Below are 17,404 nucleotides of genomic sequence, written 5' to 3'. Positions count from 1 at the left end.
CCCTCCTGAGTCAGGTCTCACTTTCCATCCAGCTGTCCTGCCCTCCATCAGCCATTCTCCTGTCCAATAAATATTTTTTATGCGCCTGAGCCCGCAGACTGCGAGCCCTCTGGTTCCATGGAGATACGTCTTACCATGACGTTGTGAACACTTTTCTCGAGTCCTGGCATTTGTGCTGAAAGCAAAGCTGCTCGCAGTGGCTGGAGTGCAGGTCCCATCTGGCGTACGGTTTGGAAGAGCTGGTCTGGTAGCTTCGCTTGGACCTGCAAGTCGAGGGGCTAAAGAAAACTGGGCTTAGCCTCCAAGAAACCACACTGGGAGTATAAGAATGCTGACAGGGATTGGAAAAACCCAGCCCACCCTGGCTGTGGGCTTCTTCTGTCCAGTCTGACAAATTCGTGTAGACACAGGGCAGGTGCTGAGGGGTAGACGGACCACGGCCACAACGGGACAGGACTTTATGATCTAGTGAGAGGAATGTCTTCTCAGCCAGACAGGGGGAGAGCCAGGCTTCCAGAATAGCCCTGCCAAGTTTAGGGAACAGGCAAGCTTTTCATCCTGGCTCCTCCTAAGTCCCCATGTCCAGACGTTTGCTTGGCAACACCATGGTAACCATGATGCCACAATGGAATATTCTTCCCAAGGTGATAGAAGGAATCCCTCTGTTGAGCTCTGCTGTGTAAGGCCAGAGTGAGCTCATTTCTCCTTTGGCAGGAGCAGTTCACAGAAGAATTACGAGAACCGTCCTGACGACAAGAAACATCTGGTGTCATGAACAGAACGTGATGACTGAGAATGGCATGCATGGCTTCCTTAGGCTATTGTGCATTGTTTGAGGCAAGGGTGGGCCTGGTGGAATGGCGGATGGTGAAACACACATGGGCTTTGGATTCAGACACACCTGAGCTCGAATTCCAGCTCCGCAACTTGGCAGCTGTATGACCTTGGGCAGGCTTCTCAATGTCTGAGTGTCAGTCTCTGAATCTGTAAAATGGGCATAACGATAGTGTCTATCCCATAGGGTTACTGTGTGAATTATTGCTGAGGCTGTCACTATGTAAAAGTACAAGCTGTCATCACTTAAAAGAAATCCCAGCATTCGAGCCAGCAGAGTTTGGCAGGAGGGGCAAAACCAGGGTGGGCTTGCACTAAACCCCTGCTTTTTCTTTCAGCAGCATTTTATGGCTACAGAGTTAAGGCAAGGGTTGAATTCCACAAGTCAAAAAACAACCCTTTTCTGAGCCCCAACTCTCTGAGAAGTCCGGGGACCCTGGCTGGATTGAGGAGAAAACCGACCAGCGTGGGCTGCCTCCTCTCCTTGGGCCACATTACGAATCCTAACTGAATACCTGTGTCAGGCAGCTGGTCCATCTCTTTACTGCACAGAACCAAGCACTAGGGACGTGACAGGTCTGTTCCCATGTCTTGGAAACTTTGTCAGTCGAAAGGAAAGAGGCAGGGCCTCTGACACTGGGGGAAATGACCACTTTGGGGAGGAGAGGAAAAAGCCTGTGCGTCTGGCTGTTCTGTTTCCACAGCTGCCCATGGTGTCTGCGGCGGCTCTCTCTGGGGATGGCCGAGATGAGAGGGATGCTCTTATTACTGCTCTGCGTCTCCCACTCTTCTGCCAGTGAGTGCCCTTCTTTCCTGTGTAATGACTTTAGCTGGTCACGTAACACGGCAGGGGGAAGCGTCCTGGAAACGTAAATGGTCGGGAGAGGGACCCAGGGGAAGATGACCCAGCGCTTTGCCTGGGCAGCATGTGTTTGTGGTGGGAACCAGGCAAAGGAGTGGAAAGTGGGGCAGGCACGGATCAGCATGGATCACAGCAGGGAACTGTGGCTTCCGCAGCCTGATGTCAGGGTGAATTCTTAGGTGAGAGTGCCATTAGGAAAATAAGCCTTAGGCTAGGGAGAGGCCCACTGGACAGAGGGGTCGGAGTGAGGCCTGGCTCCCCACTCACAGCCCCTGCCCTGCTCTTCCTGGGGCACATCCCTCCCCCAGGCACTGTCAGGTGGGGGATGTCCTCCCGGCGCCTGGGTGGGGGCCTGTGACGCGTCTGCTCCACCTGGGAACCAGGCCCTGCCTGAGTTTCAGCATTGTGGTTCCAATGATGCCTTATCATTAGACCAAAAGAGTATATGGCTAAACTGCCCCCCAGTTGCAGGGATGGTCCTGGGAGCAGGGAGGTGCCTTGGAGGCTGTCAGGGCCTCAGTCAGCAGAAGCAGCAGCTGCAACCCCCTCCCTCCCTGACATCCAGGTTGTCCAGGACTAAAAGTACAGCCCAGAAAGGGGCAGATGGAGAGGGAGCATCTGACTGAAGCAGACTCTGCCCCCACCTTGCTGCCACCCCAGCTAGCTCTGTCCTGTCTTCCTGGAGTTAGACGGGAGGTATGAGAGCTCCCCCCAGTACACACACACATATACTTACCACACACACACACATCAAGAAGAGAACCCCCTACCTTCCTAGCCTATTCTCCTCCTCACAGCCCCAAGGAGACCCAGGGATGCCCAAAAAACACAGAAAGGGCTTCTCCCCTCTTAAAAGGCCTTGGGCAAGTGACCCAGGGCCAACATCTCATCTCGGGGGCAGAATTCCTCATTACACGCTGCCCTTCCAAGGGTTTATAGGGTCCAATGATCCAGCCATCTAGAGCTTTGAAAAAGCAAAAGTCATCACACACCTCTAAGCTCTTGTTGGGTGAGGAAGGATTGGTTAATGCCTTGTTCACCATAGACTGCTGATGTCCCATGAGAAAACCAATATTCCTGTCTTTGGTGATTCAGAAGCACCTGGAGGCCTTATAGACATCATCTTTCTAACAACCAGCTTTGTCACTGTCCCAGCAAAGTCTCTAACTGTCAATTCATAGAGATGTTTGGTCACACGATGCCCTATCATGGAGAGGTCTGCTGTGGTCCTTTAATGATGATACTGAACGTTACAATCAACTCTAGCCTCATGGTTTGGAAACTGTATTTGGTGCTTGCTCACCTCAAAGGTCACCCCCTGGGAGAAGCCGTCCTAGACTTCAGGCTCTGGGCAGAACCCATGCCCCCTCCTCCGTATCCTCTAGGCACATTCCTGGTGTCACGAGTCTCTCTGTATGGCTATCACTCTTCAGCGTGTCTGCCTCCTCTGTGCACTGTGACCTCCCCCAGGGCGGGGACAGCCTCCTGAAATCCTTCCTTGGAAGCCCAGCCCCTAGCTCAGCGCCTGGCAGGGCTGTGTGTACAGCTGGATGAAGGGTGAAAAAGTAGCCACCGGGGGCCGGCCCCGTGGCTAAGTGGTTACCTTCATGCCTTCCGTTTTGGCGCCCCAGGGTTTTGCCGGTTCAGATCCTTGGCACGGACATGGCACCGCTCATCCAGCCATGCTGAGGCGGTGTCCCACATGCCACAACTAGAAGGACCCACAATTAAAATATACAACTGTGTGCTGGGGGGATTTGGGGAGACAAGGCAAAAAAAATCCCACAAAAAACAGCCACCAATGATCTGACCTAGTCGGCTGTTGGCACCCATCACATGACACCCAGGACTCAGGGCCACCAATTTAGAAACAAGCACTGGGGACTTGTGGTTTGGGATTTACAAACAGCAACCAGAGCAGTGGTTTACACTCCAAAAAAAAAAGGAATCATCCATTCTGCCTTGGCTTTAGCATTATCAGTCATGGGGAAACAGCTTGCAAAGCACCGGCCCGTAACCTCACCTCACATGATCTTTACAACTCCAAGGGGTGCGTTACCCCACATTTCAAAAGAGGAAATTGAGGCCCAGAGAAGTGAAGTAGCTCACCCCAAGTCTCACAGCTCAGGGGCCAACTGGACTTGGGACACTGCATCCAGTGCCTTCCTGAAACACTAGTGGTTCTGAACCCTGAATACACATTAGAATCTACCCAGGGAGCTTTTGAAAAATGCCAGTGCCCAGGCGCCATTGCAGGGGCTGGGCGGCAGGTGGAGGAAATGTGGAGGCAGGTTGAGAATCCTTGCACTCCACTCTGTGTAGATGAGTGGACTCATCAGGACAGGGCATACCTGCGGGCGAGAGCAACATGGGATGGCGCGGGGTGTCAGCAGCCAGGGAGAGCAGAACACCCCATGTGGACGCCATCCTATAAGGGTGCCTGGGAAGTAGGAGGCTCAGCTCCCCCACACCGGGGTCTTGACTTTGAAGGGTCTTTCCCATCCTATCATTCTAAGATTCTCCATGATTCTGTGAATATGGAACTTTGAAAAAAATATGGGGCAATACAGCCATCTTTGGCCAACCCAGGAGTGGCAAAGGGAGAGTATTATTTAAAACTTTAGTCAACATTTAACTGTCATTTGAAACAAAGTCCTTACTGCCCAAGAGACTGTCCAGTTGGAGGTGACCCACTCAAGGGCTTGGGAAGGCAAAGGCCAAGCAGGCCTGGTGGGGGCCAGAGGCAGCCTCCACCTGGCAGGACCTCTGAGCCCCTTGACAAGATGTCAGGGAGTGCTGGCGGGCAGAAGGCTGCTGTTCATTTACCAGGTAGCGTACGGGTACCTACTGCGTGCCAGGCCCCAGGCTAACCCCCGGGGATACATCGGCAGGCAAACAGACACAGCGGGGAAGCTGCGCACACCAACAGTCTGAGCCAGGAGGAGCAAGGGCAAATCTGAGCATGTGAAATGCGGCTGGAACACGGACCGTGAGGGGTTCAGAGTGTACGGAGTTTGGATTCATCTGGACGGGCCCCAAATCCTACCAGCTGTGTGACTTTGACAAGCGCTCACCCACTCTCCAATTCAACTTTCTCATCTGGAAACTGAGAACGACAATGCCCACCTCTCATTCTGCTGGAGGAATTGCACGAAGTAGTGTTTCTCAGCAGTTCTCAAATTTTTTGATCTTCGAACCCCTTTATACTCTTAAAAACTAGTGAGCACCCTAAAAGAGTTTTTGCATATGGAGCTATATCTTTCCATATTTACCATATTAGAAAGTAAAACTGGGAAAAATTTAAAACACAAGAATACACAGGTTCACACACTCTATTAGCCATGAAAGTGACGACATCACGCGGCATCTGGAAAATTCCACTCTTCACTAGTGAGAGAATGAGAGCGAAAAAAACAAATTCTGTCTTAGTATTCTTATGACAAGAGCTTTAACCTTGCAGACCTTGGGAAGGGTCTTGAGGACTCCCAGAGTCCCAGACTGCACTTGGACCACTGACGTATGTGAAAGGTTTCAGATACCGCCTAGTGTGCACTGCTGAGTGCTAATGGATGTGAGTGATTATTGGTAGCCTGATGTTATTTTGAGATTCAAAATGCCACCTGGAGTCTCTTATGGGGAAGACGACCCACTAGGAAAAGAAATGGGGGTGGTAGAGTTAGTGGTGACCAAGATGGGGAGCCAAGAGGAGGGGGCAGCCAGCAGGAGAGGGGTCCTGAGGTCTGGTGCTGTGGCAGCCACAGGCCACCAACTCCTTGCCCCAACAGTGAGGCCTCCACACCCCACCTGCAGGTTGTGGCATCCAGGATATCAACGTTATGGAAACTTCCGAGGAGGGTTTGGTCAACAACAACGAGTTCCCGTGGGTGGTGTCACTGCAGGATTCCCTGTATACCCACCTGGCTTTCGGCAGCATCCTCAGTGAGTTCTGGATCCTCAGCATCGCATCCGTCTTTCAGAACAGGCCAGTACTCCTGTCTTTGGGGCCCCAACAGCCCCCCTGGGTGGGGGTCTCTGCTTCCTGCTTAACTTGTGAAGGCTGGGAAGGTGGATTCCTGGTGACAGGGCAAGAGGGCTTTTTACCAGATCAGCCCTTGCTCTGCCATGTCTAAGGGTCCTAAAATCACCAACTGCCAAGGTTGGCGCAGTCTGGTGTCTTTGCTGTGAGGACTGCCAGCTGCGCAACTGCAAAGTGAAACAATTGTTCCTCCATCCTCTACAGGAAAGATATTCGTTCTCATTTTACTGCAATCACAAAGGCACCGACTCCTGATACTAGAGGTCTCTACTGTTTATCTTAAGTGAATCAATAGGAGCCCTTATCTTAAAACACTCACCTGGGGCCTTAAGAATGTGACTGCACAAATATATGTACATAGAGAAAAGACTTGAAGGAAATACACACATTTTAAGAGCAGTTGTCTCTGGATGCTCAGAACGCACAGGATTTCTGTTTTCTTCTTTGAATCTCTCTATATTCTCCAAACTCTTTATAATAAATGTGCATCTGGGGCCATCCCTGTGGCCGAGTAGTTAAGTTCGGGCGCTTTGCTTCGTCAGCCCAGGGTTTCGCCAGTTTGGATCCTGGGTGCGAACCTAGCACCTCTCATCAAGCCATGCTGAGGTAGTGTCCCACATAGCAGAGCCAAAAGGACCTCAACTAGAATAAACAACTATGTACTGGGGGGCTTTGGGGAGAAGAAGAAAACAAAAAAGATTGGCAAAGATTGGCAACAGGTGTTCACTTGGGGTCAATCTTTAAAAAAAAATAAATAGAAGAAACACTAACTTAAAAAAAAAAAGAAAAAAGTGCATTCTTTCAAACCAGAAAAAAAGAAACAATAAATGTTATTAAAGGAATAACGTTTTTTGTAAAACATCTCATTTTTTGACCCAATGATTTCACTTTTGGGAATCAACATTCAGGAAATAATTTCAACCACTGGAAAAGTTTTATGCACAAAGTTGTTCATAGGATAGTTAATAATACACAAAACACTGGAAACATAATGCCCAATTATCATGGATAAATATAATATAGTATATTACTCTTTTATATATATAACATATAATATATACCACACATAATACATATTATATACAATATGTAGTCTATAAATAGTATACATAATAGTATTTATATTGTATATTATATATTAACTATTACATATAGTATATTATATATTATTTATACACTATATATTATATTTATATACACACAGAGTATGGGGAGAGAGTATAATTACTACAATTGGATAAACAAATTATAGGATAAATTCTATATAATATTTGGCAGCTGCTGAATTTTTTAACATATGATTTGTATTTTTAAATTGAAAACACATGAATTCAAATGAAAATGCATGTACATAGTATAATGTTCGTGAGAAACCAAAGAGTATACAATGAAAAGCAGCTCCTTCCTTCCCCCGCCCTTCAGTCACCAGTCTCCCTCCCTCGAGCCATATTCTGCACCAGTTTCTTGAGTAGTCTTCCTTAAATATTCAACACGTTTATGGATATCTATGTACCTGTAGATCTATCTATATTGATTCTTCTATCTATTGACAGAATTTTCTTTCCCACTGCATTGATCTGCTAGGGCTGCCCTAACAAAATGCAGACAGGGTGGCTTAGACAACAGAAATTTATTTCTCACCAACTGGGAGGCTAGAAGTCCAAGATCAAGGTGTCTGCAGGGCTGGTTTCTCTTGAGGCTCTCTCCTTGGCCTGCAGACCACCACCTGCTTGCTGTGTCCTCACATGGCCTTTCCTCTGTGTGCGTACACTCCTGGTGTCTCTTCCTCCTCTTATAAGGACACTAGTCCTATCGGATTAGGGCTCACCCTTGTGACCTCATTGAATCTCAATTACCTCCTTAAGGGCTATATCTACAAACAGTCACATTGGGGTTTTGGGCTTCTCCTATGAATTTTGGGGGGCACAATTCAGTCTATAACTCCCCCATTACAACTGCTAGCACACCATAGACAGCATTCCACTCTTAGCTTTTTTCACTCTGTCATGAATGTTGGGAGATCTTTTCTTATCAATACATAGAGAGCTACGACATTCTTCTCATCAGCTGCACAGTATCCCATGATAGATGTACAATAATTACACAGTCTTCTAACAACGGAAATTTGGGTCACTTCCAACCTTTTACTAGAACCAAAAAACACTGCAGCAGATATCCTTTTACATATGTTATTTCGCACACATGCAAGTAAACTGTACCATGCATAATCAAGGAGTGGAAAGACTGGGCAGAATCTTGGGAGCTATTGCCAACTAGCCCTCCAGAGAAGTTCTGCTTTTGGGGTGGCGTTTTCATGACGGCTGTTTTCTATTTGGTCTGCTGTCTTGGTTTTGATTTCCTCTTTGACTCTGGGTTTTATTAAAGACAGAGTTTTCAAATATCCAGGTGGTAGGGTGTTTCGTTTGTTTTGTTTTCTGGCATGATTTAACTTTCAGTTATATGACGTGGTAATCTATTAGGAATGTGTTGAGGCTGTCCTTGTGGTCTACCATGTGTGGTCCATGTGAATATTTTCCACAGGTAAATTTAAAAGTTCATTCTCTGTCCTTGGTGTACAATTTAACATATAAAACTGGGGGAGGGAGTCTACTTGATCTGTCCTAGGCTGACCGGGGAGAATTAAAATCTATCACGAACAGGCTTCTGGCTTTTTCTCCTTCTATTTCCTGGAGTTTTTGCTTTGGGAACACTGTGTTGCTTGCTGCAGATATTTATAACTGAGGTCTTCAGTGTAGACTGAATTCTTTCTCATCATTAAACAGCCTTTCTATGTCTTATTTCATGCTCTTTTGCTCTGAATCGATGTTCAGAATGAAACTCCTGCCTCTTGTTTTTATTTTAGGTTATGTTTTCTGTTTTTATTGCTTCTTATTTTTCTTTTTATTACACGGCCTTTGTTTTGTTTTGTATGTCTCTTCTGACAAATTTGAAAAGTTTGAGTTTTCATTCTGGTGTTCATCTTAGAGCTATAATTTCACGGAAAACACCTAAATCTTCTGTTTCATTCTGGGCAGTCCTCTCTAGCCCCACTACTGTGCCCAATGCCAGAATTCCTGTCCACTCACTTCTTCCCTCCTCCTCCTCCACCACCCCCAATTTTAATAGATTATGTGCTTTAATGTTTACAATTCATATACATATTTGCACACCCTATTTCTTCATATATCAGCTATGAATAAATATGTTTAGATTCCTATAAAAGATGAGAAAATTGGTGTATATACCCACCTCTGACTTTCTTTCAGCTTTAGTTACACTATTTGATTATTGCCAGGGTTTACATTTTTACTCCAACCTAAACTTTAAGAAGTTTTTCTTTTAATTTTAGTCCAATATTATAATGAATTCCAAACTTACCGACAGTCCTTTTGCTGGATTTTCTCCATTCAGCTCTAGAATTGGCTAAAATTTGTCTTCAAGTAATTTCTTAAAGGGCTCCCAAGAACTGTGTTTCCTTACATACAGAATTCATGGTTCACATCGTCTTTCCTTTTGAAGACTTCATAGACATTACCTCCTGGCTTCTGATATTAAATCTTGCTGTGAAGTCAGAAGCCAGTCTGGTTTTTTCCTCTATAGGTGGGTGACCCACATTCTAGTATGCCTGAGAGAGACCTGGTTCACACCTATTATCCTAGTATCCTGCTGGCAGTGTCCCCTTTCACTTTCACAAGTTCCCTGGGTTAGACATACGTTAGATGGCCAAAGTTAAGATGACTTAATCTGTTTTTGTCTGGATGTCCAAGGGTTCCCTCTTTGTCAATGAAGTCCAGCAACTTTACTAGCTATACTTGACCTCCCCCATTTGCCCCTCCAGATCCTCTCTCTACCCTTTTCTACCCTGCTGGCTCCCAGGAGGCTGACCTGTGTGGGTTACACCAGTGGGTGCTCTTGCCTTCTGGGTCCAGTTGGGCTTGGCCAAGGGGAGCACAGGCAAGAGATCAGAGGGAGGGAGGAGAGTGAGGTCAGGGTCCTTATTCCTCTGAGGGATACTGCAGACTGCTTGCCTCCTCCAGCCAAATGACCCACTCCCCACAGCTCTGTCTGACCACTCCCTCCCCTCACCTAGAGCCTAGAGTGGTGCCAGCACCCTGTTATTACATCAGCAGGGAGCTGCATATGCCAACCAGTACCCAGCATACTGCACTATCCCTCGTGATTTCCACACATCCGGCCGAGACCTGTGTAAAGAATGCCTTTATTAAACTTTCCTCAATCTACCTTATTTGAGTATGCCATCTGTCTCCTGCTGGGAGATGACAAGGACATGTCTCGGTGTTGATCATTCTATATTGCCACTTCCCTAGGCTATGCAGTACGCTTCCACTGGAAATTCAAGTCTTATTTCCAGAAAACTTTCTTAAATTATATCTTGAAATATTTTTCCTGTGTTGTTATTTTGGTCACCTTCCTTGTGGTCTGCTGACTCTCCATTGACTGCCAGATTTGTCATTTTCCTCTCCAACCTTTAAAAATCTTCATTAAGGTCTATTGCACTGTAGTCACTTTTCTCAGTCCTACTTTCTGTGTCCCTTAGTGTGTTTTCTGTGGTCTCTATTCTCCTTTATGCTGCTTCCATATTGGCCTTCATTTTGGTGATGGTTTTACTTCTTTTCTCTCCACTTCCTTGCTGAGCAGCATGTTTGACCGGCTTTTCTGACTTTGTGGCACCCGGTGTCATCCCAACTCCCTGCAGTCCTGCTGTCTGTCCTTCACTGCTTTTGTCAGCCCTCCCTCTGGTTCTGAGGTTTGGGTTCTCCAGTTTCTCTTAGTTTTGTGGTGTTTGCATCTGTTTCTTCTTCTCATGGGTTTTTGGGTGATTCTCAAGAGGAGAAAGGGAAAACACCCAACTGAATTGCATCATTATTAAAATTAGAATTTCTCAGAAGTGTATTTACAGAGTATACAACACGGAAAGATGCTTGTATTAAATGTTAACTGCTAAAATCAAGAGTCGAGATTGCGTCTTTGGTATGACTACAACTATGTAAAAAAAGAGAAAACTATGCATAGAAAAAAAGATAATCAGCCATAACATAACAAATTATCTTTGGGTGGTGGGACAAATGATGTTATACAAAAGAAACCCCTAGATTCTACGGGCTCACAAAGGAGGTCACAAGCCCAGGGGTTCAGAGATTTCCTGGGGACTGGATCCAAAGGGGTGAGTAAAAATTAGCTCAGGAAGTTGAGTTAGATGAATGTTCCAGGCCAAAAAATAGTAAATATGAAAACAGCAATGTGTGAAGCTTCCTTGGTAGCTTGGCTTCTCAAGATTCCCCTGCTCTCTTTCTAGGAAGGATGCTGTCGTTATAGTTGGAATAGCTAATATGGATTCCAAAGTGATTGCTCACCAAGAGTATCCAATCAGTACCATCATCATCCATGAGGACTTTGATAATAAAACAATGAGCAATAACATAGCCCTCCTGAAGACAGACACGGCAATGGAGTTCAACAACCTGGTCCAGTCCATCTGCTTCTTGAGCAGCGAGATGCATGAGCCACCAGCCTTGTGGAACTGCTGGGTGGCAGGATGGAATCCCACATCTGCAGTTAATGCCTTCCTCCTTCTAGTGGAGGCTGTGTGTGTGCTAGCAGTGGGGGTGACCTACATGAACCGTTTTAGGCGTTAGTAATTCAGGTTGCTCGAGGTTCTAGAGTTGGGCTGGAACTCTCACCTAATTAGTCAAGATTCCCAGTGCTTGCCCTTTCTTTGGCCATTCTTATATTTGGTCCTTTTTCTTCTAGTCCTACATCAAAATTGGAAGTACACAGGCAGCAGACAGCCTGAAATGAGTGCAAGGTTATGGAGGGGCCAGGGGACATTATTCCCTGAACTAGAGCTGACTATCCTGTTGTCCAAGCCTTCCTTGTGTTCTTTTATGCCTGGGTAATTAACAAGGAAATGTATTCTCTATAGATGTGGAGGAAAGGTAAATATGTTCTCTGCCTATTTTCACATTTAAGTTCAAAGCAAAGGTAGTTTTCAGTAAGAACTCAGACACAGGATCTGATTTGTATGGGGAAAAGGGGTTTATCAGAACATTTTCTACTCAATCCCATCTGTACACATGAGTAGTCGTTGAGTTGACTCAGGGGATGTCGTCTTGTTAATAATTCTTGGGCTCTCTGTTGCATGGTCCAGACAGGAAAACACATGACGATGAGTATCCTGAGGAAAATCTCTGTGAAAGACACCTACCCATGTCCCTTACAGAAACTCCAGAAAACAGGATGTGGCAATCACATGGAACAGGAAACAGATGACGTCTGCTTGGTAAGAACATGATGGAGTAGAAGCTAAATGCTGGGAGTAAGCAAGCAGTGGTCACTTCAAGGGGATCATGAACTCCATGAGGGCAAGGACTGTCACTTGGGATTCATGGCAGTCTCCAGGGTGAATAGCACTTGGCAGATAGCAAGGGCTCAATAAAATGGGACTAACCAGCCCCATTTTCAGTGTAACATGATTAAGCATGGCTAAGTCAAAGATGTTTTTTCACTAGCTGACAGTTTGAAAGTGTGAGTCCAAACCAGGCATGCAGATACACTTTGAGCATGTCTACAGTGTGGGATCACTGTTTTCAGCTTCTATGGAACCTGGACTCTGATGCTATCGCTCATCAGTTACTGAGGGTTTTTTTTTTTTCCCCCTGTAAGAAGCCCTGCCCTCCACCTGGATGAGGACTGTACAGATGTGGTTATCCTACCGCCTCAGGAAAATGTGTAGAACTCACAAACACCTGTCCAGGCCCCCTCATATCCACACCTGGAGAGAGCGTGGCTTACCAGGGTCACACAGTTATTTAAAGTTAACAAAGACGAGAGAACCCAGGTCTATAGATTTCCAGGCAGAGTTTCTCTCCTCTGCTCTAAAATTGTCTTTCCAAGATGCTGATCACCCACTCTCTTCTGAGTAACCCTCAGGATTCTCTGACGGGGAAATATTTTTTCCAGAGGATCTAGGGAAAGTGTTTCCAGAGAAAAAGAAAAGGAATACATATAGGCAGACAATTCTTTCTAAAAGTCATTTTATTCTGAAAGCATGAAGGACTGCCTTTCATTAAGCAATAAGCCTGCCCTTCCAAAGCTGGTTCAAATTTACGGAGCACCTACTGTGTCCCGGGCTCTCTGCCAGGTGGAGGACTGTACAACTTCTTAAATTAGACAGTGTGTTAAAACACAGAAGATGTCGCTATTTAACAAAATCCTGCCATCAGCCATTCCAACCATCTATTATCATACTATACCAAATCTAAAATGCTGTCAGTTGTAGAAGCCACCATATTTTATGTAATACCAAGAAAGAAAAAAAACTCTGCTAGTTAAACTCTGATATCAACCAATTAAAAGACACATCACATCTCAAAGATGTTAATTTTTTAAGAGCGTCTTAGATTCAGTGGAATATGGTGAGCTGCTTATACTTAAAATGATCACCTCTTTAAATCCACCTGCAAAGTTCAGATTGGTTTTTAACTTTTTAGCACACATGTAGATAGTCCTTTCTTTTGAAATGTGCTTGCAAACTGTCTCAGACAAATAAACGGAGACTAGTCTAGCTAGGATCCTTCCCTCTCCCAGAAAGGTGTTCTCATGTCCAGAGGTCCCCAAAGCCACACGCCTAACACATGGAATAAACCTCCCAGGTTCAGTATCTGCCTAAAGGGTCCCCAGAAACCCAAGAGCAGAATTGCTCTGGACTCACCCCTTTTTTCCCCCGACAACTGTTAGGGCTTTTGCTGAATGAAAGGTTGAGGATCACACAACAAAAGAGCCCCTCTCTGCTGAGGCTGCTCCCCTGGGAGACAAGACAGGGCTGCTCCAGAGGAGCATCTGGGACTTTTTGTCTCAGCTGCTTGTGCTTCAGAAGTTGTAGCCCCACAGGTTATGGGGAAGAGGAAAAGCAGCGTATTCTGCACGGCATGGAATGGCAACTTGCAAAACCATGCAACAGCCGGAGACATCTACCACACAATCATTCATCAAAATATTTGTCCTGAATTGCATTCTTTTTCTCCCTCAAGCTTATAAAACCACAGTTAAACTGGGAATGGGACTGGTGAAAGGAAGGGAGATCATGCCATTCTTGGCCAAGGAGCCTCTCTGCCCCAGGCAGACATAGTGGGGTGCAGACAAGAGCCTGTTCATCAGGCCTAGGATAACCAGCCAGAACTCTGGGGTGAAATCTACCCTCTGCCATGTGGGAGCACTGGGGTGAAAACAGTAGATTGTGAAAAACTGAAAAATCAAGAGTTCTACACTAAAACATTCCTTTCCATCTAATGAGAAGCACAGAGCAAAGTCCAGAATGTCATCCTCCTGGGTCTGGCCACGGGACTACCAGGGAATTATGGCAGCCTTGCAGAGCAGACTTTCCTGCTGCCCTGCTCGCAGAGTCGCTCCTTTCTTCTCTCATTCACCTGCATTTCTGTTCTTGTGTGGCTCCTTCTGAAAAAGGCAGGCTTAGAGAAAGAGGATGGGAATGGGCAGGGGCCGAGGCGGCCACTCCTTCGCCTCTCTGCTTCTCATTGTGGAGTCTGTTCAGATTCTTTCCCATTGTCAGGTGCAACCCCCACACACACCCCCCCATACCCCAGTCCAAACAGCGAGAGCAACTAGGTCTTCTAGCCAGGCAGCCACACAGGTCAAAGGCGGCTGGCCAGCATTTGAATGACAACCCCCCTCTTGGACCAAGATGGACCATGGGAAGGGGGTATTCCTTTAAGAAAAGACCTGAGGGACGAGGAAGGTAAGGTAAAATTATACCTAGTAGTTGTCTTGTTGCTTTTCCCATATTTCTCAACTTTTCATATAAAAATGATGGCCTGTTCTAGAAACCAAGATAATAATAGCTAAATCTTTATTGCGTGCATACAGTGTGCCAGGCACTGTGCTGGCAGCTCTGCCTGTGTTACAGGAATTAACTGTATCCCCACTTTAGCTCAGAGAGAATTAGGTAAATTGCTAGGGTCACAAATCTAGCTTAGTGTGCCAAGCTTCTATGCACTCACTGGAAGGGAGAGAAGGTCTGTGTGGCAGAGGTCCCGAGTCCCAGAGGACCACTCCTATGGACGCAGGGAAGGCCGAGAGCCTGGGCAGGGGCTGGCGAGCAGGCACACTCACAGGCAGCTGCTGGGGTGGAAAAGCTGTGAAGCGCCCGTGTGCCCCCAGGGAAGTGTGACTCTGACTCTAGCAGGACTGTGAGTGGGAAGGAGCAGCTTAAAGAAAGGATGGAAGCAAAATAGAGAGGAGAATGAAAAATGTGAGCATTCCAGGCCAGAAAGGAAAGACATATCAACATTTGAGGAGTGACAAACCAAAAGAGAGGGAGGATTTAGTCAAAGTACTGGGAAGAAAATGAAAGGTGAACCAGGAAGCTACAGGCAAACTCCAGAAGCCTACAAATGATCTGTATAATAAAAGGAAAAGTCATCTCCTTGGAATTTGTGGTGGTGGCTGCCTAGATTGGAAAACAGTATCCTATAATTTACCCTATTTTCTGTGAGAACCAGTGTAAAACATTTCTAGAACAAACAGTAAATTGCACAAGGATATATTAAAAAAGAAAAGTTTTTCTGAGACCTCAAGCCTTCTGTCCTCTGTCACAGGGAGACCCAGGAAACCCAATGATGTGCCAGCTCCAGCATTTGAATCTGTGGGTGCTGACAGGAATCCTGACCCAAGGTGGGGAGCAATGCCCTGGCCTCTTTCTGTACATCAGAGTGGAAGACTACAGCGACTGGATCATGACCAAGACTTGGGGGACCAGCCTTCCCCTGTCTTCCCTCCATCCCCGGGAGAATTTGATTCCTTTTTCCAGCCACTCCTCACGTGCCGCTGTGACACAGGAAAAACATTCTGGGCAGGAGCAGGTTGGATGGTCCCAGGCAAACTCCCTAGGACAAGAAAGTACCACCATATATTCATGGCCAGCAAACAGCTCTGGAGAGAGTCTAGACTTTAGGGAAAAGGGCCTAAGGGAATCAGTTGGCTCTCCTGACACGGCCGGACAATCCATGTACTACGACTATTACGGTGGGGAGATTGGGTCTATTTCAGGTCAGAATAGGTTATATCAGCCCCAAGAAATTATCTTGTTTTTCTTTGTGCTTGTTTTCTTTTGCAATGCTATCTACCCTAGGAGCTAACTCTCCAAACTGAGGAATAAGCTCAGAATGCTGAGTGCCAGGCATTCACCGTGCTGTTTGGTGTCTGTTTTTGACAGTTATATAACGGGGCTGCCACAGACTGGCCCAGGGCACATACTGGGCTGGCTCTCCCTCCTCTGTCCCACTCCCCCATGCAGGAAGGTCACTTTCATTTGTGCTTGTGAACTAAATGTGGGCTAACAAGTGTCAAACCATGAGAGTGCCCTGTGGTTCTTTGAGTATTACCCGTTCCAGGGGCCAGGCTGTGAAAACACTCCGCATGGGCAGACATGGCCTGGGAGGTGACTGCCTGCCTAGCTGGAGAGTTGGGGATACCAGCAAGCAAAGGAAACAGTGAGAGGACCCCTTGACTAGAGAGAGTTAATTACTTTAATGGATCACTTTTTGGTCTGCAGCTGTGGCCTCCCTCTGGCTATTTCCCAGGGAGGCAAATTGCCTGCAACTGCTCATTGGTTGTTTTCATTTTATTCCAAGCCTTGCGGTAGCCTTTTAAGGACATCTGAAAAAGGGAAAAGGGGCAGGGGGAGGGGAAGACAGTCATTTGGGAAGAACCGATAGTGACTCTTCAGAATGCAACCCACATCTAGCCCCATGATGGTAACCCTGTGTGGGGCAGTGCCCGCCATGTGTGCTACGGGGCCAGGCCACCTAGGGGCATCCAGAAGATTCTTCTGAGGAGCGTGTTTCTGTTTAATGAAGTTCAAAGGTGCAGGTTCCTGCTGTGATTTCTACTTCTCAGCTCCAGATCTGACCGGCCCAAATTTGGATCCTAATTTACTCCCTGCCATCAAGGGACCACGGGAAAGGCAGGAGGAAGTTCCGTGGGATGTGGAGCAGGGGTCTAGATGTGAAAATGCCAAGCTTCCCAGGTAACCTGACTGGGTTTTGAAGCTACTGTAGTGACATCTTAGTGCCCTCATGATGCCACCCAGCCTGTGGCCGTCCCGGAGCTTTCTTTTCTTCTGATGCCAGTGGATCATTGGCACATTTCCCATTCCTTTTCCACAGCTCACAGCGGGCCAGGGTGCTTCTGTGCACTCTGCGTCATATGAAAAGGCTGTGGGGTTAGTCAAAAACAAAAAGGCCCATGGCAACTATGTGAACACATGGAATCGGGTTGTGAGTAATATTAAAAATCTGGGATTATCTCATTTTTTAAAAAACTGGCTTCTCCATGTATAAAGCAGCAATCACTAAATTATCAATGGTCGGGGGAGGCATTCGGGAGCTTCTAGAATTCATTAAGACAAGCAACTAAAAACACACTATTACTACAAAATCTCTTCCTGATAACCTGAAAAGAGCTTGTCCCTAACAAGGAAAAAGAAGCTTTAAAAAAAAAAAAAGCAAGCCATCCTTCATTTTCGTATAAGAGATGAAGCAACCACTGAGATTTCTCACAGACGTTAATGTCCAAACACCTGTATTCTTAGCTCAAAGAACAAAATCCTAGACCAAGATGTGAAGGGCATAAAA

The 17,404-nt window shown here is 46.4% G+C and overlaps 2 protein-coding genes across 7 annotated transcripts in view; one reads left to right on the top strand and one right to left on the bottom strand.

Annotated features, from left to right (window-relative positions):
* The first annotated feature begins 1,541 nt into the window (after positions 1 to 1,541).
* PRSS54 (serine protease 54) lies at positions 1,542 to 17,334 on the top strand. Its single transcript, XM_008530558.2, is given in 6 exon segments — positions 1,542 to 1,580; positions 1,582 to 1,630; positions 5,507 to 5,678; positions 11,050 to 11,308; positions 11,902 to 12,033; positions 15,368 to 17,334. Coding segments are annotated over 6 exon segments (1,188 nt in total). The 5' UTR covers positions 1,542 to 1,544; the 3' UTR covers positions 15,908 to 17,334.
* CFAP263 (cilia and flagella associated protein 263) overlaps positions 12,771 to 17,404 on the bottom strand; it is a 37,066-nt gene continuing 32,432 nt past the window's right edge. For 2 of the 6 annotated variants that reach the window (XM_070612010.1, XM_070612012.1), the window contains exon 9: positions 12,771 to 14,221. In XM_070612010.1, the coding sequence (XP_070468111.1) occupies positions 14,108 to 14,221 (114 nt within the window). In that variant the 3' untranslated portion in view covers positions 12,771 to 14,107. Of the gene's footprint in view, positions 14,222 to 16,279; positions 16,986 to 17,404 lie in introns of those variants that run through there. The other 4 variants (XM_008530556.2, XM_070612013.1, XM_070612011.1 and 1 more) reach the window with 2 other exon arrangements.

This window comes from Equus przewalskii, chromosome 3 (assembly GCF_037783145.1).
Source record: "Equus przewalskii isolate Varuska chromosome 3, EquPr2, whole genome shotgun sequence".
Lineage (NCBI taxonomy): Eukaryota > Metazoa > Chordata > Mammalia > Perissodactyla > Equidae > Equus > Equus przewalskii.
Note: the sequence above shows the minus strand (reverse complement) of the source record. Positions and strands in the feature narration are given on the sequence as shown.